The following is a 25,120-nucleotide window of genomic DNA, read 5'->3' on the forward strand; positions in this document are numbered from 1 at the left end:
GGATCGGACCTTGCCTACCCCTGAGCCACTCCCGCCCACCTTAAAAGCATGAGCTAACTTAGTTGCCGGCACGCCGCATGGCAAGCACGTTCGCTCGTATACGAGGGAGGGGCTGAGGACTGGTGCTCTCAGCCTTCGACAGTCGCAGAAGCCCGATACCCAGCTGCATTTGCCCCCCATGGCTTTCGCTTGTCGGGAGAATGCTGTCGAGGATGCGTTCCATCCCTGAAGACTTCACGTCGGTGTAGAAACAATAATTCAACCATTGGGCCTTGTGCTTATGAAGACCAGGTGCACGCGAGCACAGAGCGAAAATGGCCTGGTTGACTGCCTCAAGGTGAGTGGGTGGTGAATGGCACTAAGAATTGCTCCCTGGCGGCAGTGCGGCGAGAGCCGTGCAGGCCAGATGTGTCGACAACGCATACAGAGAATACGAGATGACCTGCTGCAGGTGTCCACGGCCCAGTGGCGAGCCTGTCTTGCGGGCCTTGACTTGATTGGAGTGGATCACGCATGCCGATGGGGACTCTGCCAAAGGATGCAATGCTGTTCTGGCTGCTTTCCCGCGTCGTACAAGGGGAGCAATAGAGTGGCAGCTGCCCAGGCAAGAATGGACTATGAATATCATACCATGCGGCGTGTGATCTGTTCAGGCCATTCAGGCCAAGCATTCTGCCTATGCCCAACGTCCTGAGCCTGACGGACGGCACATGCGGAGGAGGAGACCTTCTTCTCTAGCCTGTGCAGGCATGGTTGCATCAGCGTCGATTTCCCCTGCCGATTTAATCCAAAGGAGGCACGCCATCATGAGCTGATAATGTAGGTGTCGATCTGGCGAGCCAGGGACCATCGACTGAAACGTGGAGTGGTGAGCCTGCGGCAACGGTGGCTCGTCATAGCGTCAAGCTCGACGGCAGCCACAATGCTGTGGGGATAGCCGGCCTGTCTAGCGTTTTCCTCCTGAGACATCTCGGAATCGTGAGCCGGCTGGGAGCGGATGTGCACGACACAGGCCAGTCGATAGTCGATAAGAGGGCTGAGTTTTCCGGAAGCCTTCGAGAGCAAAACGAAGAGCGGAGGGCGAGCGGGCTGAGCAAGCTGTCAAAGATGTTTCTGCACACTGGAGTGGCTGACCTGGCTGAGCTGCCTCATGTCCAGCCGCGCACAAGGTCAGCCACGGTCGATTCGCCAGTCGTTACGAGTGCGCAGCCTCTGCGGGCTGTGCGCTCCCTCGGGAGCTGGAAACACCAGCCATCACGCAGCACACAATGCCAACGACGACATGCACCTGGCCCTGCAGACGAGCCAATGGTCAGATTTCATCCCAGTGCCTTCGGCTGCGGAATAAGAGCGGCGGAACAAACGCGCGGCTGTAGAATATCGGCCGGTGAATCGCCATCCTGGCGGATATTATAAGAACTGCCGCCGTATCAACCCAAATGTCTTGCGAGACAGCCACAATCATTTCGCGAGCCATTCAGATGCCTGCGTTGGTGTGGTGGCCCGCCTTGTAGCTGGTATTGGCGGCTTTCCGGCGAGTTCACCATCATCTTCTATCATAGTAGTCCCTGGTGCTGAATAGCGACTTCTGACTGGACGGGCAGCCTTCTTTGTCGAACATGGACATGCGCAAGTGCGCCTGCAGTATTGAACATTGCGCCGATGGTCGCGATTCAAGTGATCAATTGACACTCAGCCGGAGCCACCTACAAGTAAGTGTTTTGCAATGTCGTCATGTTTCCCGCCCAGTCGTGGGCCGGTCATTTCAAGACACAAGTGCCGATGCATGAGATCTGCGCCAAGGATCCTGGATTTTCGTCCAAACGCCAACTCTTACTATTGTCGGGCACCTGCAACCATGCCAGTTTTCCGTAGGCAAAGACCGCCCGCCCAATGCTACCAAGTGCTGCCAAGATGCCAACAGTCTGCCCTCCAAGGCCATGGCAATCGCCGCCGCCACGACGAGGTGGTATTGACCTCTGCGTCCGTCCAATTTGGCTCCATGTCAAGTTTTATGGTTGTGCTGGCCCCGCCACCCTACGCCTGCTTAGCGTCGGGGGATCACCATACGCACTCCGAGAGCGGCATGCGCAGCAACCCATTCGCAGGGCAGTCTCACAGCGAAGCGTAGCTGGCCTACGCACACAGAGGCGCAGAGCCTCGCAGTCGTCAGCTCAGCACCACAGCTGACGACAGCGCAGGCGGAGCAGTGCGGAGGCGGAGGGGAACCGCGGGGAGCGCAGAAGCTGGCGTAGCCAGATCGGGCAATTGAGGATTCTGACGGCGGCTGCGATGTGGGCAAGGCGAAGAGTGCGGCGGCGCAAGAACACAAATAGGTCACAAGAGTGGGCGGAAAGTGAGGGTCGGAAAAGGTGGCCACGCGAGCCATTTCCGTTTCTTTGCTGGGGAAGGGCCACCAGGCGCCAAGCGCTAGACTCGCCCGCAGAGGAGGCGCAGTCTCTGGGCACGGCCCCGGATTGGACCACGCCACGCCCTCTAACGCCCTTGAGACTGCAATCCAGGGATCTCCCAGCGCGCACCCAAGACACCTACAAGTACCGCCCCCCTTGGCTGGCTGCGTGAAACACAAAGTTGGGCCCCGGGGTTGCACCCAAGGGTACTTTGCCGAGACCTGCACACGCGTCAGCACTGCTGCTCAGTGGAGCAGGGTCTTTAAGCTCTCCAGGGCTGGTGCTAGCGCCTCCTGCTGGCCGAACGAGGCACTTGAGCAACCGGGCATCCTCGATCCTTGGAGCTCAACACTAAAACCAAAAGGCCTGCTCCTGTCTCTTACTCTTCCCATTGACGCTCGCTCTGCTGCTGCTGCTGCTGCCTCGTTTCCCCCCCCCCCCGCCCCGCCCGTCGGTCTCTCTTGCGAACGGAGAGTTTCGACAACCTGCCGTCCAACGTCCTGCTTTAAGCCAAGCGATGCCCACGCCGCCCTTCCCAGAAGACCGCCAGAACCTCCTCCACCCTTTCTCCCTAAGTGCCTCCAGCAGACAGCACTCGGCGGCCACAATGAAGTCTGCCAGCTCGACACGGCCCGCCAGCCGCAGCAGCAACAAGATCACCGTCATCCAGATCCTCTCCTATGTCTTCGACTGGATCATCCTTGTCGCTGTAGGCGTCGTCGGCCTCATCCTGGGCGATGTCACTCCCAACAAGCGGCCATTCAGCCTGCAAGATCCAAACATTTCGTACGTCCTCCTTCCCCTGCTGAACTCCTGGGCACTGGGGGTGAGTCCGCTCCTCGCAAGCACCAAGCTGACCTTTCGGGCTTCCCACTACCGCACAGCTTCCCGTTCACTCAGAAAGAAACTGTCAACTCGTTCTGGCTCATGATGTGCAACTCGGTGTTTCCGGTCATCATAATACTCATCGTCGCCCTCATCTTCGTCCCTGGCTCGACAGTGCCTGAGGGTACCCCGAAGAAGCTCGTCTGGAAACGCAAGCTGTGGGAGCTGCACACTGGCTGGCTCGGTCTCGCGCTCTCCCTCATCTGCGCGTGGATCATTACTCAGGGCATGAAGAACCTTTTTGGCAAGCCCCGTCCTGATCTCCTCGTCCGATGCCAAGCCGACATTGCCAACTGGGCGGATCATCTTGCTGGCTACAACAACCCGCCGACCGACGGCTACCATGGCCAGCTTGTCAAGGCTACCATCTGCACCAATTCGGACAAGCACATCCTCGACGACGGCTTCCGCAGCTATCCTTCCGGCCACTCGAGCTCTGCCGCTGCCGGCCTGATCTACCTCTCGCTGTTCCTGGCCAGCAAGTTCGCCCTGACGATCCCTTTTGTGCTGCCAGAAGCGGCAGCCAGCAATGCCACGTCCGCCTCGGCTACTGCCTTCCCTTCGCGCATGCGTGGAGCAAGCAGAGCCAACACAGCCTCGAGCAGCGCAGCTGGAGTCGCACAGGCAGGCGACGAGTTCTCATATCCCGACGACCCCAACATGGCCCAGCAGCTCGAGACGCACCACACCCAAATCACTGCAGTCCGCCGGCAAGCCGCGGCACCACCGCTGTACCTGCTCGTCGTTGCGGTCCTGCCATTCTTCACTGCCATCTTCATTGCCAGCTCTCGGTGGTTTGACTTCCGCCACCACGGTTTCGATATTCTTTTCGGCTTCATCATCGGCACAATCACCGCATGGTTTGCTTTCCGCTACTACCACCTTCCGCTGCGCTCTGGAGCCGGTTGGGCTTGGGGACCCCGTAGCCATGACAAGGCATTCTGGGCCGGTGTAGGATCGTACACTTATGCGACAAACAAAAAGGACTGGGACACGCCAGGGGATGAGGAAGAACGCATGATGTCGGCGCAGAGGGGCAACAACATCGAGCTGACGAACCGGAGTCGCTCGAAGTTGTCGTCAACTGAGAATACGGACACCTCGTATAGCCCTCACGCCATGTGAGAGGCAGCAGCAGCTGTGGCTGGGACGCTGTTGTTGATTTTGGTTGTGTTATTGTACTCCATTTAGATTTCATTCAACCACACACATTTAGGCTATACCTGCCGTGTAACTGGATTCCCCCTGGTACCATTTATGCTCTGGTTCCATTTATAGGGCGTTTGAGGGAAAAGATAAAAAAGAGAATCTCTTGAAGTTTGGATTCGTTTTAGTGTCTTGTGCGCATGCATCTTGTGCAAAGTTGTGAGTAATGTAAAGGTTGGCAATCAGCTCTATGGTGCCAGCTGCAACGAGATACGGCTACCAGCTGCGCTAATGAGGCCCAAACACCGTCGGCTGTAATGATGAGTCGAATGAAGTTGGCGCTGGCTCAATTAATCTGGGGGGGCAAGATTACAGGAGCAATTGTTCCTAGGCGTGTTCAGTTGTGGTTGAGTGTGTGGGGGGTCGGCTGCACATGGGAAGATGCCTTAGCAACCTCCACAAGCTGCCAGTTCCGACTTTGATTTTAGACTATAATTTCATTCCCCGTGAGAGTCCAAGGCACAGCACCTCTAAATTGCGACACCCCTTTTTCAAGAGGTTTGAACTTTTTGTCTTTTTCCTTTTTTCTTTTTTGGCTTGGCTTGGCTCGGCAAATCAATTTCAGAGAGCACGCAAAAAGTGCTGCGCAATCGGCGAATTCTCTTCGCTGAGTTGGGGCAAACGGCTTCCCCATAGCGAAACGGTACGACCACCGCAACAGGACTCCAAACTGTTCCACTGTTGTTGGTAGGGGAGGCGGCAGCAGCAGCAGCAGCAGCAGCAGCAGCAAGTGGGGTCCAGCAACGACAACAGCTCCAGGATCGCGCGCCAGTTGACGTCGTCGTGATATCAAGCAAGCAAGCAACGCTGCCGTCATCGCTTCAGCTCCGGCCAGCCAGTCAAAGATTGTTGCTTTGTTGTTCGTCTCCAGTATCTCGCAGGCCTGCATCTTCAACACACAAAAAAAACGGCCCTGGCAAAGCTGGCGCCCGGGGGAGCAAGGGAATTACAGGACAACCTGGGGATTGCTGACAGGCCAGAGAATTGTTATTCCGCAGCCTCAAAAGAACTGTGATATCCCCTGTAACCACCCAGAAGGCGGGGGATTGAACGTCTCCGTCATCCCCTCCCGCGACGGTAGGCGATGCTGCGTGCGCAGAGTTCGGGGAGCATTCTGTCGTTTCTGCTGCGGTTCTTGCCGGTCTCACGCCCCATCGGCGGTTGTAGGGAAGAAGGGAGCTCTATTTCCCGGTCGTCGTTGTCGGTTGCGCTATTGGCGCTCGGCGGCAAGAGACCAACGACAATAACAACAACACCAAGATTGGGGCACAACAACATGGCTGGGCCGCGGAGGACCATCGATTCTTATTTCCGCCCAAAGGCGACGCCAGCGGACTCGACGGCCGCGCATCCATACTCGCAACAACAGCAGCGCCGGGGAGATTCCAACGCCTCGATTCAGCGCACAGGGAAAGACAAGCAGGCAAGCACAAGACGCCGCCCCATCAGCACCACCAGTAATGCCACGGACCAAGACAACGACGCCACACAGGCAGAGACCAGCAGCAAGAAGGAAGACCGGTACAACCTGCACCGCTTCCTCGCCGCGCAGGACCAGCTCGACCCGGAGACCGCGAGCCCCTGGCTGGGCACGTACGCGGCGGCCCTGCGGCAGCTGCGCCGGGGCAGGAAGACGTCGCACTGGGTTTGGTACGTGTTCCCCCAGATGCCGCTCGCCCGGCCGCCATCTCGGTTCGGTTTCGTTGGTGGTGGTGGTGGTGGAGGGCTCTCCGAGATGAGCAGGTTGTACGGGATACGGTCCCTCGCCGAGGCGCGCGCGTATCTGGCCCACGAGGTGCTGGGCGCCCGGCTGCGCGAGATTACGCGCGTCGTGCTGGATTCAGAAGTTGAAGACGTCGAGGAGTTGATGGGTGGCGAGACGGATCGGGACAAGTTGTTGAGCTGCATGACTTTGTTTGCAAGGGCTGCTGGTGAGAATGACGGTTATGGTGATGGCGAGGGTGGTGCAAGTCAGAGATTGGAAGATGCCGACGACAATGCCGGCCCGGGACGAAGAGCCTCAATCAGCAACGAGTCCGACAGCAACAACGACAACGTCTTCGCTGCAGTGCTGGAAAAGTACTTTGATGGCAAGGGCGATGTTGTTACGGAACAAGCACTCGACGAGGAGGTCCTGTAGCTTTCCGTCGTCGTCAGCATCTGGCAATTCACTCTACGGTTTAGGTGCTTTTTGCGACGGCAAGCGTCAACTATCATTAGCGACACCATGCATAGATGTCCTCCTTCCATTACAGTGTCTGGCGGTACAAGCACACATTGGCATTTATCCGAGTTCGGGATCGAGCGAGCCGTGTAGTTGAACCTCAGGCGATTTACCACGTACACGGCCGATTTGACTTTCTTCTTGCCAGGACAACGTCTCTGCTCACGCTATTTCAAATCCTCGGCCGAAATGAAGAATCATGACAAGCAAGAGGCAAAAGCTTATATTACTCAGATGCCCAAGTTGTCATAACGCATTCTTACATAAGTCATGTGAGTGACGCATGTGACCGCCGAGGGCCCTATCCTACATCAGACGATCCACGTCATTTGTAACGCTCGGGTGTCACACCTGCCTCGTTCTCATGGGCAGAATGCCAAGCTCATGGCTATATGCGTGGTCTGAGAATCCGCCGTTTCACAAATTGCTTGGTGCATGACTTGAAAGCGGATTGGCATTGTTCAGTGTGAGCGAATCAGAAATGTTCCGATAGTGCGGGATGCTAATGCACCGGCCGAGCAAGCGTAGTCTCTCAAGAAAGTTGTCACGTTAGCGGCCCGACCTTCAGACGACTTTTGTCCTCTTGATTCACTTGTCCCCGGGCGAGTTATTGCAAGAGCTGCGAAAATGAAGCAAGTCATGATTGGCCACTAGGGCATTTATGTGTCCACGATCCATAGAAAAATGTGTATATACACTTGCGAAAATTTGCACGGCGCCATGCCAGGCCGGTACAATGTCATGAAAAATGGTCAGATATGGAATAAAGCAACACCTGCGACCATTTAAGCCTTAACGCCGTTGTAGGCACGGACGTCGGCGCCCTTCGGGTTCTTGATGCCAGGAACCGCCAGCGAAAGGAGCTTCTTGGTCGCGGCGCCAGGGCTGTCAAGCTCGCCAGCAAAGACAGACTTAAGGTACAGCACGAGACCGGAGATGTGGGGAGTGGCCATGGAGGTGCCGTCAAGGACCTCGGAAGAAGTGTCGCTCTCGATCCAGGCGCTCTTGATGCCGACGCCGGGTGCGAAGATGTCGACAACGTCGCCAAAGTTGGAGAAGTAGGCGCGGGTGTTGCTGATGTCCGCGGCACCGACGGTGACAGCGTTGGGGGCGGAGGCAGGCGAGTATTCGGAGGCATCAGCTCCGTCATTGCCGGCAGCGACGATAGTCAGGATGCCCTCGTTAAAGGCCTGCTCGACGATGCGGTTCTCAGCATCAGAGCGACCACCACCAAGGGACATGCTGATAACGGCGTTGGCCTCGCGGCCCTGCTTCTTGATGTCCTGGACGGCCCAGTTATAGCCCTCCATGACAGTCTCGGTGGTGGAGCTGCCGCCGTTGAAGACTTTGACGGAAACGCAGGTGGCCTTCTTGGCAACACCGTACGTCTTGCCGCAGATGGTGCCGGCAACGTGGGTGCCGTGCCCATCAACATCCTCAAAGGGGACGTCATCGACGGCGTTGTAGCCCTTGACACCACGCTCGCCCTCGAACTCCTCGTGTGTGTCGAGAATGCCAGTGTCCACAATGTAGGCGAACTGACCCTCGCCGGCGGCGTCCTCGTAGAGATAGCTAGTGCTGTTGGCGCTGCCAGAGTTGGAGATGGACGCGAGACCCCATGGGGCGTTCTTCTGAGTCTCAACAGCCATCAGGTGCCTGACCCGGTTGGGCTCAACGGCAAACACGGACGGGTCTGCCCGGATCTGCTCGACGGTGGCATCGTCAAAGTGGCCGCTGTAGCCGGCGAAGTTGAGAAGACGCCACTGCTTACGGATGCCCCAGGTTCCACTGCCGCTGCGGGCGTGAATGGCTGCGGCGAAGGAGAAGTGGTTGGCGACAGCAACGTCATCGAGGTCCTTGTTCAGGGTCACGATGTACTGGCCAGCAATAACATCGTGGTCCGCACGGATGGCCTTGAAGTACGGTTTGGGGAAGGCCGTGGCGGCAGGGAGGAGGCCAGCGGCCAGGATAACCAAAGTCTTGAATCCAACCATGTTATCGAGGTCGATAAAAATGTATACGGTGTTGCTTGCGTGAAGAGAGCGTTTTTGGTTGAAAAGAGTGTCTCAAGGAAGGAATACGAGTTGGAACTGAGAACAAGCGAAGGTCTATGCCAAGGAATGAGGGTTGAAGACTAAGAAAGGCGAAGAATCAAGCTGCAGTGGTTGATGCCATCTGAAGCCAATCTCCAGGCCGACCGGAGCACGGCAGATTCTTATAACGTGTGTTGGCCATGGCGAGCGGCGCTTGGTTGTTAGTCTGCCGGCGATCATGGACGGGTGCCCATGAGCGATCGACGTTGACAAGGGCCAGGGGTTCTAGCGCGCAGCAAGGGGTTGGCCAATTGCACCTGCCGGACTGCCATGCTTGCGGCGAGGACAAACTTGGAAATTCTGCTGGAGTCGCATGGCTGTCCAGTTTTACCGGTTGGCTGCAGGTATGCGCAGAAACATCAAGAAGATCGTAAGCGGGGACCACCACCGTGGCGATGGGGTTGCTGGCGCTGAGGCACAATAAGGCTTTGTCGCAAGAGCTATTCCCAGTTGATGCTCGGCCTGTTCCTTCCATGGGCTGGACAGTGCGCGGCGGGGCCTTATCGCCACTCCTAAGGGTAACGATACACTGTGTACACTCCATAGACTACGTAGACTAGCAAACGGGAGGCGAGGTGAGTGCTTGTTTGCCCTCTGCTCCTTTTCTTAGAACTGACATGTCTTTCCTACAAGGCCATCATGCGCACAGCCGCCCTCGTCACCAAAGAACGGCACCTGCTTGCTCGCAAAAAGGAGCACTATCAACACCGGGCTTCCAACTTGCGACATCTGTAGACACTGTCCGGACTTGTCATGCGCAGTTCCACTCCCACGACAACCACCCGGCCGGCACTGCCGTGACTCGTCATAGGCCCATCTTTGGCTGATCCTCATCCTATCGTCCCTGTACAACAAGTGGCTGCGACGCGCACGCTGTGCTTTTTTCAATGGGGCCCCGAGACCAGGCGGACTCCACTCGCAAAACATCAGCCAAATCGAAACATGAGGCTTGGGACAGGGATGCCTTTGCTCGGTCGCTCACCTCCCGAGCTCGTTTCTGCGTGCACCCTTTGCCTTGCAGACGCACGACACAGCAGGTGGGATTGGCACGTGTCGGTCTGTCGAGTGCCTGTTTCCGAAGCGGAGACGCGCAAAAGACTCCATACAGTCGGGCTCCTACGTGGCTGCTGCCAACTCAGAGATGAAGGGTGCTTCTCTTCGGCCAATGGTGGCGGCATTTGCCTCTCTGCAAGGCCAGCATTGACAACGACGAAGAGACGATGTGCGCCTTGATCAAACGCGGCCATCCAGTCGGGTGTTCTCCCCATACACTCAGGAAACCCTTCGCAGGCGCCGCGACGCCAGGGGTCTTCCCCAAGGGCAAGGAGGGTTCCCAAGATTGCCGCCAATCCTGCGAAGGCTGTGCCTGAGTGGCCTCACTGATCTGGCGCTGTCTATGCGGCGGGTGCGGGTTTGATTGGCTGGCCCCTGCATCACCGTTGCATTGCAGCAAGCCACCCGCTGCTTGCCACCCTATCGTCCATCAATGGGTTGCTATTCGCGTGCCGAGATCGGTACATCTTCATTAGCCTCTCGTTTCATGTTAACCGGGGCTTTTGCGGGCGGTTTCCAACACTTCCCACTCTCACGCATCTTGTTGCTTCGTGCCGAGCCACCCGCGAGTCGGGTTGCATAAAAGTTGGCTCACCTACAGAAAATATCCCCGTTTTTTTTAATATAGTGAGCGAACTTTTTCCCCAAGCCGCCTTAACGTGCCTCCACTCCAGAGTACATTGATCCGCTTGATCTCGAATCACCATCAATATGTGGTACAGTAGAGCAAACCCGCCAGGGATCTTCTATGGAATGCACATTTTGTGGGACATTTACGCCATGCGGCGAATCGACCTCTCGATCACCTCATCTTTGGGGTCGTCAGCCTGTATTCAGTACATGCCAAAATGTCGTTCTGCCTCGCTTAGGACTTGGATATGCCTGCCAGCAGCGACTTTTCGATGTTTCACCACATCTGTTGCACAGCCAATAGACCGCCATATCGAGGTGCGGCACTCCAGATTGAATCATTGCATCATGACAAGGTCAAAGATAATCAACAGTCTGGTCCCTTCAGCCAGGTCCGAAGCCCTCCGACATCCTTGAACGACAAATCTCCCACAAGCCAAACAGCTTGCTCAAGCATTTCTGCGCAGTCAAGTCGCCCCAGAACGCCAAGCGAGCTTTAACTTCTTGATTGTATAAAACAGGAAGGAGTCTTCTCATTCGCGCGGTGATCCTCACTTCCGAGCCCATCTTACTTGGTTGCGTGATCATATGCTAGCAGTGTCGGCGCAGTAATGCTTATCGGCGCGGCGTAGATCATGCAAAGCTCTCCCCCACACTCGGCGCACACACCTGCTTAGTGTAGCGTAGTTCCTCCTCGCACATTTCGGACTTACAGCCAGTTGGCACAGCCACTTACAGCCGGAAGTATGTACTTCAGGACGTGCAAGATTGTTGCTGAAGAGCCCGCGTGGGCCGTGCCGCGTGCTCCAAGTAGTATCAGCGAGCTCTGACACTGAGCTCTTAGTATGTTCTTCAAGGAATAGCATGCTTCTCCTACCAGTGTCCGTCTTCCGATGAATGTAACCCGTCTAGGTGTTTTTCCTTGCGGAGAGCCACAAGACCTTCAAGATGAATTTCTTACCAACGGTAAACTCGAAGAGGTCGGCAAGGTGTGCTCTTGTCTACTCCCACGCCTTCAACTCTTACCGCCTCGTTTCTCGCCGTGCTTGGGTTCATGCTCATAACTCCCATGGCCAGGACGCCCAGGTTTCAAGCAAGCAGCTTTTTCCTTCTTTGTTTTTTTGTTTTTTTTTAAAAAAAGAAAAAAAAAATAACGATTTGGTTTCAGGCTTTTTTGTGCGTGAATGGGAAATTTGTTTTCTCGCAGGTCATGGGCATCAGACGCACGTTTTGGCCAACTTCCTTCCGTGACTCTTGGGGAAATTTCATATTATTATTCATACTAAAAAAAAAAATTAACAAAAAAAAAAACCTTAAAAGTACAGATGCAACTTGTCCACGACCAGGTCACATCGCTGTAAAAAGACTGTAAGGCCAGTGTGGAATCATGATGGTTGCGCAGTATCTGCAAGAAGCGGCCGCGTCCGCGTCCGAGAGTGAGGTGGATCTGCTTTCCTTCTCCGGTTTCTTGGTGCTCTTTCATGAACATGGGCTACAGGCCGGGTTCGATTCAGATTCCAGCTTAGACTGGGCGTACAATATTTGAGTCTGAATTGCGCGCCAAGAAGGTCACTGTTTAGGGGATGGGAACGGGGTTTAGCCATTATGCATAGGTGATCATGGTGTGCTTGGTAGTCTCTCTTGTTAATTGTATACTTCTGAAACTATATGTACGTATTCATGCATCCGCTTCTATGAACAGGATACCATCCCAAGGAGAATGACTAGAGAACCAGGGACCATGCAGACCGAAAGCAACGCTGCGGAAGTGATGCCAGTAAATGCATGCAAGCGATGAAAGCCCGCCCAAACTCCAACCCGGGTATTTTGTAAGGAGTGTCGAGAGATATCATCTGGCCGTATGTCGCGTAAGGATATGTGCGTAGAGTGTCTAGGCGATAGTGCAAGGGAAAGAGTTCCAGCCGTGGTGGCGGCGTGGTATGGTCGTGACGTTGGGGTCGTGATGCGTGTAAGTTGGTGGTGAATATGGATATCTTGCTCCCGAAACGCCTAAGTGAAACCCGCAGTTGAAGGAAAACACGAAAAAGTTTAGAGGTCCCCCCGAATAAGAATTACGTCAGGGTTTGAAGCGCGGTAGGGCCTGCCGCCATCACCGCAGTACAGCCTTTGCCATCTTAGGATCGGAATCAGCCGGCCTGGTCGGCGAAGGCGCCACGACGGTATCCCCACTGCTCGTCCGTGACCCCGTGGGGCTCGGCCACTTGTGTTGCTTTTCGTTGACAGCCGTCCCACCGGGAGCACTGTTGGTGTTTGTTCTGCTGCTGAAGAAGCTGCTCCTGCTGCTGAAGCTCTTCCTCCACAAGGGGGCCTTGCTGGCGGATTCGACGTCCCACTGCTCGGCCGAGGTGTCGCGGGGCTTGACGCCGATCAGCCGGTGCCAACCCAGCGCGAACCAGAGGATCAGACCGCCGATGACGACGACGCAGATGATGCCAACGACGAGGCCGACGACGAGGGTTTTGCCGAAGCCGTCATCCATTTCTTTTGGAGTGTCCAGAGGTCCAATTGGTCTGTTGTTTTGTGGCTTGAGAATGGCCTGACTTGGATCTTTATCGGCGAACAAAGAGGCCTGGGTTTCCGGTCGTGCTTGAAGATGCCGTCGCTGGTATTGTGTAAGATGCGGTTGGTTCCGTGTAAGTGCGCCGAGCGAGGATGTGTCGCTGGTTTGTGGGACACACTTTTACTCGGTGCTATGGTTGGTCAAAAGTGGTAGACGAAAAAATGGTGCAGGTACAGATGTTCCAGTTGTAGGAATGTTCTCCCGGTCGTTGCTGAGCTCGTTGTTTTTTTTTCGGGGGGGTGTGGTCCTGGAATGGGAATGTCTTGATACACACAATACACAGGCACAGAAACAGTCCGATGGCGGCCAAGCAGATACGAGCTTGGGGCGAAGAGATGTCTTCTGCATCCAAAACGTCTGGCAGGACCGGAGCCTGCAACGCAATGGAGGGCGGCGCCTTCTTGTATCACCTGAGTGCCATGGAGCTCCGGTGGCCGCGAGTTGTTACGTCGAGCGGTCTGTGACTCGCGACTCCATGACGACTGCCGGAACGGGGGGCTGCCAGTGTGGTGATGCACAGGCGGGTCCCTGCCAAAACCCAGCCTGTGACCAGACCCTGGCGGTGGCCCATGGACGTCATGCCCCGCCAGCCCTGCTGCAGGCCCGCTCCAGCTGGGCCACGCCAGGCCCAACCAGTGCCTCCAAACTGGCCTGGCTTGCGGCGCCCCAGCACGGAAAGCACGGCTGCGTGGATGACACAACGTCGGCCTCGATCCCCCATGCGCCCGTCTCCCGCTGCCGCTCCTGCCGACTGACAGGCAGGTCCCCAAGGGCCAGCCCAGGCGGTTTGAGCCGCACCATCCATCTCCATCTGCCGCATCTCATCATCGTGGCCCACCAGATCTGCTGACGACGCTTCCACCGCGCTTCATCTCGTCCCTCTTGCACGGGTTGGCTGACGCAAGCGACCCTCGCCCCGAAACTGCTGTCCCCCGGGCTGCAGGAGCGCGTGCAGATGCGGCAGCCAAAGTGGAAAGAGACAGATCCCGGCCGATCTGCGATCGCTTTGAAACTTCCCGCGACAGTGCCCACACCGTCACCTGCAGGAATGGTATTTTGACTTTCTTGTCCGCGAGCCAGCAACTTCGTATCCCACCACAACTACTGACTAAATCATCATCACCACTGTACACGCCAAGAGCTGGCGAGTCGTGATGCTCAATCTACCAAAGCCAAAACTGTCGTCCGAGCTGCTCGACTGTTCTGGAGGAGTAATGACTCTTCGGTCCTGCATTGCTCGGCAGTCAGGCCCATGGTTTTTGCCGATACCACCCAAGTGGTTTCCATCTGGCCGCGAGCCCGCCACCCTGCCAAGCAGGCTTTGAGTCTCTGCATCGCTGTCGGCCAGCCAAGATGTCCACAATCCTGAACCAGCCGGTATTGCCGGGCTTGGCTGGTTGACTGCTGTGCAGACAGGAAGACTCGGCGGCATTCCCAAGATCAGAGGTATTTCCCAGATGCCCAGAGGGCGGCGAAAGCTGTCCGGCAGCTACTACTGCGCTAGCCCTGCTTGCGTGGTCGCCTGCACTAGGCAAACCGTCGCACGTGGTCCGCTGACACGGATGGCCATGGTGGTGGTGTTGACGCCTTCTAATGACCCGACAGATCCGACCTGGTCACAAAATCCCCGCGAGTTATTTCCATTCTTTGACCCAACCACGACGAAAACTATTTTCCTCTTCGCTGTGATATGGGCTGGCCTGGTCTTCCAGGATCTTCTGCCAGCGCACGTTCCGACACCATGGATCAATTCCCTGGGACCATGGTCACAACCATGACACAGCGACAAGTAGTCGTTTCCCTGCTCAATAGTGCATGTGTGTATGCAAGTGTCCTGATTTCATCCACTGCATTAGCATCTCATTGGCTCCATCTGGCCAGCAAGCGAGGCTGACATGCAGGCACTCAATCTATGAGTTCATACATGGGGCCTCAAAGGCTCAGCGCTCTCCACACCACCCACCAAGGGACTGGCTGATCGATCTCTGACAACCCTGGCCTTCGAACATCACCTCGCTTGCCAGGGTCGTCGTCGTCGACCTCCACGCAAAGGCTGTGCTGTGACATAGCCAAGCCTTCATGAAAACTCATTCTCTCAACGCCACGAAACCCCACGGCCGCCGATTCAGGAGCATCCACTCCGGGTCTGCCGCTAGCGCTGCCGCACAGAACGATCCAGGAGCAAATCGCACCTGACCAGAACCCAACATGTCCAGCAATGCTCCAGGCTCACCATATGTGGCAATCATTAGCAACTGCGGCTCTCGGTCGACCAAGTCTCCTCAGCCCTTCCCACGTGGACTATGTATGCCGAAACTAGAAAACTGATGAGGTCGGCCAAGAACTGATTTGGTGTATTGGTTTTCGTCACGCGCTCCGCGCTTTTCCGCAGCGTACGCTTCTGCCCATGGACGTCGCGGAACCCGCACGGCGCTACGTTTGACGTCACCCCCGACCTCCGACGGGCCGCCGTCACATGGAGCTGTGGCCCCTATGGACTACGAACCGGTATATCAACAGACGACTAGGCCAGTGCGCTCCGATCAGAGCGGTTTGGGATCCTACCCTAGCAGGTCCTGCCAACGACATCGATTTTGTGTGCTTACCTTTCTGATTTCGATGCCTGCGCAAGGGTCTAAAGCGGCACTTGGCCCAGTCTGGCTTGTTCCTCCCACGTGGATTTAGTTGTAAAACGCCATGTCCCATGCTCGCCAGCCAACTTGCACTCAATGATCAACCGCCCAAGGCTGTGATGGTCACTATTCCAAAATTCGCATTGATCAATGTTTCAGACTTGGAAGACTGGCGGCGGAGCCTTGCTGGTGAAGACCACCAGTCCATTAAGATGCTGGAAAGACGCAAAAAGCATGCTATGAACTAGTGAGCCACGTCGAGCCGCACAGCAAAACATATTGTGTGAAAAGCACTTTGCCCCGGCTTTGTTCAAGACCAAGTGGGTGCATTCCAGAAGTGAAGAATCAGTAGCTGAAGAGACCGAGAGGAACAATGAGCCAACCAGCGCGAGGTCCTGACAGCTCTTCTCTCTAAAGCGCAGCAGGCAATGGCATTCACCTCCTTGGCTGTGGTGTTTTGGTCATTGACGTGCACATGAAGGAAACAGCCAACTCGAAGCGAGATGGAATTCCGAGAGCGAACGGGCAAACCCGAGACGCAGTAAGCGGGACGCAGACAAGTTTGACCTAGCTCATGGGCATTTATTTGATGATCGCTCATCAACAAGGAATGAGAAATAGGATAGATGTAACTCGAGAGAATTGGTGGTCAAGACACATTTTTAACGTCCTATTCTTTCTTATCACTACAGTCAGAGGTTGATGAGACAAAGCGCAAGAAAAATGTGGTATCCAAGAATAGCATTTCGCTGATGCAAAGCTAGTATACAAGAAGAGCACTGCTCCTAGAAGTATATACCCATGGTAAATCGATCGTGTTTCATCGCATACATTGCATTCGCCTAGGCATTCTCGCGGAACAGCGCCGAGGGGCTCTCTTGCTGATTCTTCTCCACGGCCTGCGAATTCGCCTCAGCGTCAAATGCTGTCGAGTCGCTGGCACGGCCATTGGGGGAGCCATTGTTGAACGAATCGCGGCGTTTCTCTTTGCGCGAGGTCCAGCCTTCAGGAACCCACTTGCTCGAGCTCATCGGGCCGATCTTGGGGTCGCTGTACATCATGTCGACGTGCTCGAGACTGAGGCCGACAGACTCGTATAGAAAGAACCATACGAGCAGAGCTGCAGTGAGATTTGTACCAACAAACACGAAGCCGTACGCGTAGCTGATGCCACTGTCGGCCAGAGGAGTGAGGAAGCTGAGCATGACTGTGTGGGCGGGTTAGCATTCAACGGATCACGATGTCGAGGCAGACGGGTTACACTTACAATTTCCGAGCCAGTTTCCAGCCGTGGCGAGTGACGCCTGCTTCGCACGCGTGCGAAGAGGGAATGTTTCACCAATCACGACCCAGGCGAAAGGTCCCCAGGTCCTAGAGGTTGTCAGCATTTTACTTTAGTTGTCAGAAGAAGAACAGGAACTCACATGGCAAAAGACGCGATGAACATGCAGGCAGAGACAATCATAACAATACCGGTGGTGGCGCTCGTGTCAGGTGGAACAGCGGTACCGACTGCAGCAAACACTGCCAGCCAGGCAGTCTGCCACAGGGCTCCCAGGAACAGAGGCCAGCGGCGACCAAACTTTTCAACAATGTACAGGCCGGGGAAGGTCATGGCCACGTTGACGGCACCGAGAATCAGCTGGGTGAGAATGGGGTCTTCGATACCAGCAGACTCGAAAATGGTGGCGCCATAGTAGAAGAAATAGTTGACACCAGTCCACTGCTGGAGGAAGTGGATGGCAAAGCCGAGCAGCGTGCGGTAGCGCAGCTTGGGAATGTTTGACGGTCTGCCCGTGAAGCACTCGAGCCAAGACCCGACGCCGGCACGGGATTCCTTCTCGACGATGGCGTACATCTCCTGAAAGTCGTTCTCGACGAGGGCATGGTGTGGATCATTCTTCAGGCCACGAAGGCGGGCCATGGAGGATCGAGCGCCGTCCCAGTCGCCGCGGCCAGCCAGGAAGCGGGGAGATTCCGGTACGAAAAGGATACCCAAGCCCAGAGGCAGAGAGAAGGCGATACCAAGACCGATGACGATGCGCCAAGAAGCACTGTCATCTTGGATTTCACGAACACCGTAGTTGATGATGTTGGCGATCAGGATGCCGATGGTGATCATGAGCTGGTAGGAGGCGACAACAGCACCGCGGATCTCGCGAGGGGAACACTCAGACTGGAACATTGGCACACCGACCGAGAGGTTGCCAACACCTAGACCGGCAACGAAGCGGCCCATCATCATATGGATCCACGAGTTCATGGCGGTGATTTGGATGGTGTTGCCGATGATGAAGATGATGACACCAAAGGTCAGGCTCTTGCGGCGTCCCCACCAGTCCGCGGTGTAAGCGCCAGAGAGCGCACCAATGAGGGTACCAATGCTCATCAGTGAGACGAGGAGGGACTTGATAATAGGGTCCCAGCTCATTGAGCCGTCGGGTTGTTGCTGGGCAAAGCGGTTGACGAAGTCGGTGAAGAGCAGCATGCCAGAGATCTGACCCGTGTCGTAACCGAAAAGGAAGCCGCCGATGGAGGTCATGGCTCCGAGGAGGATCGCCTCGGCGCCGCAGTCGGCGCCGTTGACGCGGATGGATCTGTGGGAAGGGTGTCAGTTGTGTTCACGAGTAAGTCCTGGGGGTTCACAGCACAACGGGAAGCTTACATCTTGCCGAGCCCCATGGTGACGAAGGAGTGCCGACTACTGTGTCGACAATATCGTATGAAGTGAGTAGAACGTGGAGAGGGCGAGGGCTGGGACGAGACCGAGCTTGGTCTCAACCGGGAGAACGGGGTGGACAGTTATATATATATATGTTTAAGAGCGGACCCTGCCCCGAGTTCAAGAATGTTTGTGGGGGTTATGGACGGAGTGTGGAGAAGACAAGACGGCTCAGTGTTCCAGAGTGTTTCCATTTTGTCCGTGGGCCCTTTATGAGGATGCCCGGGCGTGGAGTGCGTCTGGAGGCAGTCGGGCCTTCCGCTGGAGGGCACTGGGGTCGTGCCTGCCCCAGATGGGCCTCCATTGCAGGAACACCAAGCCACCCACGCAGGACTGATGATCCCCGTGTGGAAGAACGGCCATCCCCAACCATTGGCATCGCCATTGTCCTCGACCGACCGCTCGACTGCCGGAGCGCGGGCAGTGGATCGATGCGGAAGAGCCCCGGCCCCGGCCCTGGACGCCTTGGCAGCCGTCATGTTTGCGGTCCGGCTCTGCTTGAACGCGCCTGCCCAGAGCCGCCAACCCTGCCGCCAAGAGCGCTGTCTTGACGCTCAGTGCACCGTGTCGCGTGCTGCACCACCGGCTCGCTTGGACTGTCCACGCCAACGCGGCACGCTTTTCCGGGCAAGCACATCTCCAATGCCGCCAACCTTCTTCCTGTCCTGTCCTGTCTTGTCCTTACGGCACCGATGCAGCTGTCGTCGAATCGTGCTGGCGCCTCCGAATTGAGGCTTGGCGGCTTCCTTGTGGCTGAGGAGAGGTCGACACACTTTCAGTCTTTCCATCTGCTCCACACCTTTGCTCAGGGCCCCTGCCAGTGTCGTCAGCGGCGACGTCAAAGACGGGTATCCGATCTCCAGCCTCAGCTGCCCTTCGGTGAGGCTTCAAACGCAGACCCCTGGACCGCTCACGACTCGCGCAATCTGCAACGACACGACCAAACAGCGGGCGAGCCCTTCCAACGTTCCTCAAACAACAAAAGACGTCATGGTGAGGGCACTGCTGTCCCTCTGTCAGGCGGCTGCGATTGGGTGGGCATAATCGAGCCCCGTCTCAGCTCCCGCAAATGAGCTCCCCATAATTGTTTTTGAGGAGCACCCGCATTCCATCCCGCAGATGCCCGGATTTCACTGCACTCCGCCGTTTCCTCGCGCAAGTGCATTGGGGGCGTCTGGAGTGCAGACAAGTGTCTGGTCCTGCTTGTGGAGGTGTTGTTCCTGGAACCTCTTGCAGAATCGGCCCGTTGACTCCAGAAAAGATGGAGATTCTGGGGCTGAAAAGCAATAAGCACCACATCTGGAGACATTCCGGTGGGTTACCTATGCCCATTTGGCAAGACCATGCTGCAATATCTGCACCGACCACGACAAATAACCGGGTGCAGATGCCTCTTCCGTGCCTTGACCAGCTCCCAAATCACCATGCTTGGAATATTGCAAGCAGCACCTCCCGGAGGCATCTTCAGTGGCCAGCCTGCGTTTCGTGGTCACGGGGATCCGTGCATCCCATAAAGAGTGGTTCTTCCGCGAGTTGGGCCGAAGGAATAGGGCCGGACGACACCTCGACCGTCAGCCAAGACCTCCTACGGCGGGCCACAGACACTTGGCAGACCCTTTGCACAGCAGATCTTTGGAGGTGTACTATTAATCTCAGTTGCACGGGTAGGTTTGTCGCAGTTGTGCATCAAGTCCCTCGGCAATGATCCGAAAATGGTTGACGGGCCTTTTGGAGATTGCAGCGTGTGTCCACGAAGCCCTCCCGTTGTCAGTCTGCATGGTTCCTCGTTCTAGTTATATGTCCATCTTGCGACCTCGACTACCTGAGTCCTTCAATCCTTGTGACACTGGTATGATGCGAGCACGCCGGTCGTTTCCCTTGAGGACGACTTAAGGCAATCAGCCTCCCAATCATCCAGATGCTGCCATCCACTCTTGCATTTATACGCCTGACAACTGCTCAATCTGCCACGCCATGCTTGCAACTTCTCACATTGGACGCGCTGAAGTTCGAGTACCTACCGATAACTTGGCCTATGCAATAGCACTCACACAACCGAGACCTGCCCTTTCAGCATTCATCAGAAATAAATGCTCATTTTGTCTCGTGACTGAGGCTTTCTGTCTTCGAATGCCTTTGTTCGCAAGCGGTGCGAAGTCTAACACCATATGCAACGGTCTCGTTCTATTACGATCATGAGCACACGTATTGAGGCAAAAGCTCCAAATAGGGGCAGTGTAGTCCAATGACACTAGATGCTACCTGTGATTGATTGGAGTACTTGGTATATATAATATTGAATATTGCTGGTAAGTTTGGCGTGGGGTAATTCACACTAGTCGAAAGTTGTTGGGAGTCAAGTGAGCGAGAAACGGGACTTCGGTGGTGTTCTTTCGTGTTGTAAATAGGGGGTGACTTACGGAGTCTGGACGCTGCTCGCATACTTCTTTGTGTGAAGCCAGGCACACAAGCATGGCGTACATTGAGCTCTGGACGTTCCGAGGAAAATCCATTCCTCTGTGATGTGGTGATGATATAACCAGAAGAAGGAACCATAATCCTGAACAAGACTCTTGTTCAGGAATTGACGGATCGTTAAACCTGCTGGCTCAGAAGCTAAAATACATATGATACGACATCCGTATGCACAGGAAAGCTAATTATGTCTGTTTCGGGGGCCGAAGGTAGTCTGACTTCACGATATTGTCTCGTTGGCTGTGACGGTTCGATTTCCTAGCCCAGGCAGCTCATTACACGTCCAATAAATGACGAGCGTGATTTCTCACGAGCGACCCATTTTCTGTAGTTTCGTGGTGCTGTTGGCATCACGGCTGCTTAATGGTACAGCTGCGATCGAGTCCCTTCCTGCGCGGTCGATTCGTGATGGCTCAGGCGTTGAGCCTATGATTTAAATAAAAAGAAAAGGCGGAGAAAGAGAAATGGCAAAAGGGAATAATCACCCACCACCGTGCGGAGTCCTGTTCGCTGACAAAAGTTTGTCATAGCGACATGCTGGAATGCCAATGCGTTCTCCGGGGATTAATATTTTCCTTTGGACATGGGCACTTGTCCCTCCATCTTCTCCAGGTGTCTCAAATGGCTGTCCGGCGCTGGCGCCATCCTTCACAATACCCCCTAGCGTCGGAGCTTAGGAGGCTCTATTTCTGTTAAGCCCACTGAGACATGGCACAATGGCCGATCGTGGCTCAGGACTTTTCCGTTGTACATAGCAACCGGAGAAACAGCCGGCCGCCGCACAATGTGAGACCTCGTCGCGTGGAAATAGGTACTGCACACGCAGCCCCCACGGCCTGGATGGGTAGCCTGCGGTTGGACGAAGGGGGACAAACCCGCATGATATCAGCGCATGTTCCTGCTTTTCAGTATTACTTGAGGTCGCCGCGATCTTGAGCGGTCATTCTTGGCCAAATTATCCGCGGGTTGTCTGTGATGCAATACCACGTGGCCTAAGAATAGGCCACTGCACAAGGGAGAGGAAAAAAAGCCAGACAGCTTTCAAGGAATTGTGTTCTTTCAAGACCACTGTCCACAAGAAAATGAGCAGAAACCAGAAAAAACTCCACAAAAGGAGTGCTGCCATGGATCAAATGCCCTATGATCGATCTGCTCAGACTCCCAAGAAAACAAAAGCATCCTTACCTATTGTGAGCATGCTGGTACCCACGACCAACGCCGCCACGACGAGAGCAGAACAGACTCTGATGTTTGAAACGCTGCTGCATATAATTCATTACGAAGACTAAATCCATGGTCATCTCAACATGTCTCATGTCTCATGGTGAATGACCATAGCACGATCATAATTACCTGATGCCGTGTTTCTGCAGCAGTGAAACAATGGAGAGGCGCACCTCAGACTTGAGAGCTCTGGCCGTCAGCATCACAGAATTCCCAGCTCTATCAACTTGATCTACGTCAGCTGGCATGTATTGTACGTCGCTTACTCGATGCCACACAGATATTGCGGGCCTGTAATATGATCTGCTAACAAACAGACTCTGCTCGTAGGAAACATCACACCAGTGCCGCGAAGCTTCTGAGCGTGTAAGAGCTGAACCACGCGGCCACACAATTCTCAGAGCCAAAAATGCGCAATGAAATAGCATCAGACAATATGGACAACACCCTCTGACCACTGCGCCCGATTGTATGATACACCCAGACATCTACCCCCCTGCAAGAGCGGCACCAAGTTCATGGTTGCTAAGAGGCATATAACCATTGAAACACTCCCGAGATACACTCACGCAAAAGATCCGCGGCCCAGGAGCCACGAGGCAAACAATGGTCGTCGCCAGGCTCTGTGAAAAGGAGTGAAAAGCGGGCAATCGAGGCATTCGCGGCTCAAATCCAGTACCGCCTCCACGGCTGGCCCTGCACGTAGTCAAATCAAGGTTCAATAACCATCAGCACGGGCCATATAATGCCTCGTTCAATTGCACGACACCGTCCGTGGTTAAGCCGCTGTCGTACGAGAGCAATCGTGCCACTTAAATAGTGTGCCAATCGACAGCCTCGACGAACCCATCGGATCCTGGTGAGCGTCGAGTGCTGCTGCCGTGACACTTCCACTGCGAAGAGGTTTCCGTTTTGGAAGAAACGATGCGCAGGCCAGAAGAAGCAGAGAATTCTGCACGAACGTCAAACCACGTGGCTGTCATGGCAGCCAGTGTAACGCGCTCCTGTCAGGGAAGCGAGTGAGATATTCTGAAACTCGAAAGCCCTGATCTCGCGCGGATGTCAGCGTTCGTTGGACATCCTGAAACGTGCAAGGACCTGTTTCGTTTCCTGGGGTGGCTGGGCCCCGCAGCATCAGCAACAGCAACAGCAGCAGTAACGACAGTAGCAACGAAGAAGACCAGGATGCGGGGTCTAGTCGCGATGCCCTGGTCTTGTCCGGGAAGTTGTCGGTCTGGGGTCTGCTGCACGGCACGAGTTTCTGCTGCTGGTCTGACGTGCAGAATCTCAAACCTGTAGCGAATCGACGTCAATCGAGGTTGCCTCACATTTCCGGCAGTGTAAGAAAAAAGATGAGATGAAACTGGGCCACGCCCCGCGCGCCGGGGCTGTTTCGTTTCATGTTTCTTGAATCCCTCCCTGCTTGTGGTAGAATACCACTCTATATGCCCGGACGTTAATCCGCAGGAGCAATTCCAGTCTCGAGGCCGCGATAATGTTCCGTACATGCCAGATCATGCCGAGTGTGAGTTCTGCCATGAAAACCAATGACACAATCGCCGGCTTCGATTCCCTTGGAAGCCGCTCTCCCTTTGCTTGATGTTCATGCTAGCCAGGGAAGAAACCCGGTGGGGAGGTTCGAATACTGCCACAGGCAATTCAGAAATCAAGTAGCTTGCGGGTCAGCATCCGCAAATTCCTGATGATGTGTTTCGCTGTGTCCCGATGAAACAGTCTGCGAAGCTGCCCCAGAGGGATTTAGCCACGGCCTTAGCACAGCCACGAGAAACTAGTGTACGTAAGTGTAGTGAGGCGCGTGCGTGTGCGGCTGCGTTGGTCTGCTTACGCTTACATAAGTCTGGCGATACTTTCTCGCTGATCCCGTTGGCAGCCCTGGAGCAATTGGATAAGCGCTGCTCCGCCTCTATCATAAATTACAGAATCGTTTCAACGCCGACAGCGCGCGACAGAGACGCGTGTCTTCGCGCGCTGCACCCCCGACCTCCTTGCTGCCCACTTAGCAAGTCGTGCCCCATCCCATCCCAAAAGGTGTCCCTGCGTAGCGCCGGCTCTTCGATAGCGCGGGCGCTAAGCGCAAGCGTCGATTTTTCTCCCCTGGAGATCAATTCAGGGAGCCCTTTTCTTGAATTGAGGTACCTAGCTGACAGGTGGTCCAATCCGAGTCGGGCAAGGCGGCTACTGAGGCAATGCAATTTAAAGTTGCCGCATGCTTCGCAGGGCGATTGTAATCCTCCGCCCTGCAGGACCAGGCGGTTTTGCGAGACATGCACATTGCCGACGATTGCTTGGCAGAGTCAAGCGCTCAGTGTTACCCCATTCATTGATTCTGTCCGAGACTCTGGTAGCCAATGACTGTGTTGACATCGCATGTGTGTGTCTTGCTGACCTTGCCAGGTTGAAGTCGTCACGATCAGGCACATTGTTCAGACCTGGCTGGCGGTGTCATTGGACAGGACAGACGCACTGGCGAAATGAGCAATGGCACTCCGTTGCTGAGCTGCGCCGAAAGCAGAATTCTAGCACGCTGCATCCACAAGCTGAATGCCGCCGCCCTGGCGCCCAAGATTGGAATCAAATGGCGTGCGTCCCATATTCCTCAAGCCCTGCACGTCGCTGCAAAGGGGCGCGGGCATAGTTAATCGGTAGTTTTGCAAAGGGGTCCTCCAGCACAAGAATGCACAAGGCTTCTCCTGAGCTATTCGGCCGACGCCACGAACGCGCCAAGTCCGGAGTGCGATGCCAGATCTGTGTATCTGTGATAGAGGCTATGGGGGGCGTCGAGCAATGCCTCGTGATCGTCTTGCCAATCTTGATAGTGGCTGATACCATCAGTGTACAAGCTGGGTGTTGCAAGACAAGTCACTCGATGTACTCTTTCTCTTCATGCTACCGAGGACGCCATCAGACCACGCGACCCTCGCCGTCTTGTGCAAGATAGCGAGCTTCCACTTGGGGGACGCAG

At 55.4% G+C, this 25,120-nt stretch overlaps 8 protein-coding genes across 8 annotated transcripts; 4 read left to right on the forward strand and 4 right to left on the reverse strand.

Annotated features, from left to right (window-relative positions):
• Positions 1–2,047: 2,047 nt before the first annotated feature.
• B0I36DRAFT_352385 (uncharacterized protein) lies at positions 2,048–2,389 on the reverse strand (the record flags this gene model as incomplete). Its single annotated transcript, XM_046157104.1, has 1 exon — positions 2,048–2,389. The coding sequence occupies one exon, from the start codon at positions 2,387–2,389 to the stop codon at positions 2,048–2,050; it is 342 nt and encodes a 113-aa protein (XP_046009762.1).
• Positions 2,390–3,018: 629 nt separating this feature from the next.
• Positions 3,019–4,421, forward strand: B0I36DRAFT_248889 (PAP2 superfamily-domain-containing protein; the record flags this gene model as incomplete). The annotated part of the gene is made up of 2 exons (XM_046150420.1): positions 3,019–3,197; positions 3,296–4,421. The coding sequence occupies 2 exons, from the start codon at positions 3,019–3,021 to the stop codon at positions 4,419–4,421; spliced, it is 1,305 nt and encodes a 434-aa protein (XP_046009763.1).
• A 910-nt stretch (positions 4,422–5,331) lies between these two features.
• B0I36DRAFT_330867 (uncharacterized protein) lies at positions 5,332–6,174 on the reverse strand. The gene has a single exon (XM_046154896.1). It carries the CDS (start codon positions 5,799–5,801, stop codon positions 5,562–5,564), a length of 240 nt encoding a protein of 79 aa, XP_046009764.1. The 5' UTR covers positions 5,802–6,174; the 3' UTR covers positions 5,332–5,561.
• A 37-nt stretch (positions 6,175–6,211) lies between these two features.
• B0I36DRAFT_330868 (uncharacterized protein) lies at positions 6,212–7,048 on the forward strand. The gene has a single exon (XM_046154897.1). The coding sequence runs from the start codon at positions 6,238–6,240 to the stop codon at positions 6,640–6,642; it is 405 nt and encodes a 134-aa protein (XP_046009765.1). The 5' UTR covers positions 6,212–6,237; the 3' UTR covers positions 6,643–7,048.
• Positions 7,049–7,074: 26 nt separating this feature from the next.
• B0I36DRAFT_330869 (putative subtilisin-like protease) lies at positions 7,075–9,116 on the reverse strand. Its single transcript, XM_046154898.1, has one exon. It carries the CDS (start codon positions 8,718–8,720, stop codon positions 7,512–7,514), a length of 1,209 nt encoding a protein of 402 aa, XP_046009766.1. The 5' UTR covers positions 8,721–9,116; the 3' UTR covers positions 7,075–7,511.
• Positions 9,117–12,128: 3,012 nt separating this feature from the next.
• On the forward strand, positions 12,129–14,300 carry B0I36DRAFT_433964 (uncharacterized protein). Its single transcript, XM_046162681.1, has 3 exons — positions 12,129–12,331; positions 12,747–13,156; positions 13,925–14,300. The coding sequence occupies exons 1-3, from the start codon at positions 12,288–12,290 to the stop codon at positions 14,236–14,238; spliced, it is 768 nt and encodes a 255-aa protein (XP_046009767.1). The 5' UTR covers positions 12,129–12,287; the 3' UTR covers positions 14,239–14,300.
• Positions 14,301–16,437: 2,137 nt separating this feature from the next.
• Positions 16,438–18,411, reverse strand: B0I36DRAFT_415105 (high-affinity glucose transporter ght2). The gene is made up of 4 exons (XM_046162031.1): positions 18,382–18,411; positions 17,141–18,313; positions 16,984–17,087; positions 16,438–16,923 (listed from the first exon to the last, which is right to left on the reverse strand). The coding sequence occupies exons 1-4, from the start codon at positions 18,396–18,398 to the stop codon at positions 16,559–16,561; spliced, it is 1,659 nt and encodes a 552-aa protein (XP_046009768.1). The 5' UTR covers positions 18,399–18,411; the 3' UTR covers positions 16,438–16,558.
• Positions 18,412–18,657: 246 nt separating this feature from the next.
• B0I36DRAFT_415107 (uncharacterized protein) lies at positions 18,658–19,511 on the forward strand (the record flags this gene model as incomplete). Its single annotated transcript, XM_046162032.1, has 1 exon — positions 18,658–19,511. A coding segment is annotated over one exon (513 nt), but the record flags the coding sequence as incomplete, so codon positions are not given.
• Between the last annotated feature and the right edge of the window lie 5,609 nt (positions 19,512–25,120).

The sequence above is a fragment of the Microdochium trichocladiopsis genome, assembly GCF_020744255.1.
Source record: "Microdochium trichocladiopsis strain MPI-CAGE-CH-0230 chromosome Unknown B0I36scaffold_8, whole genome shotgun sequence".
Taxonomy (NCBI): domain Eukaryota; kingdom Fungi; phylum Ascomycota; class Sordariomycetes; order Xylariales; family Microdochiaceae; genus Microdochium; species Microdochium trichocladiopsis.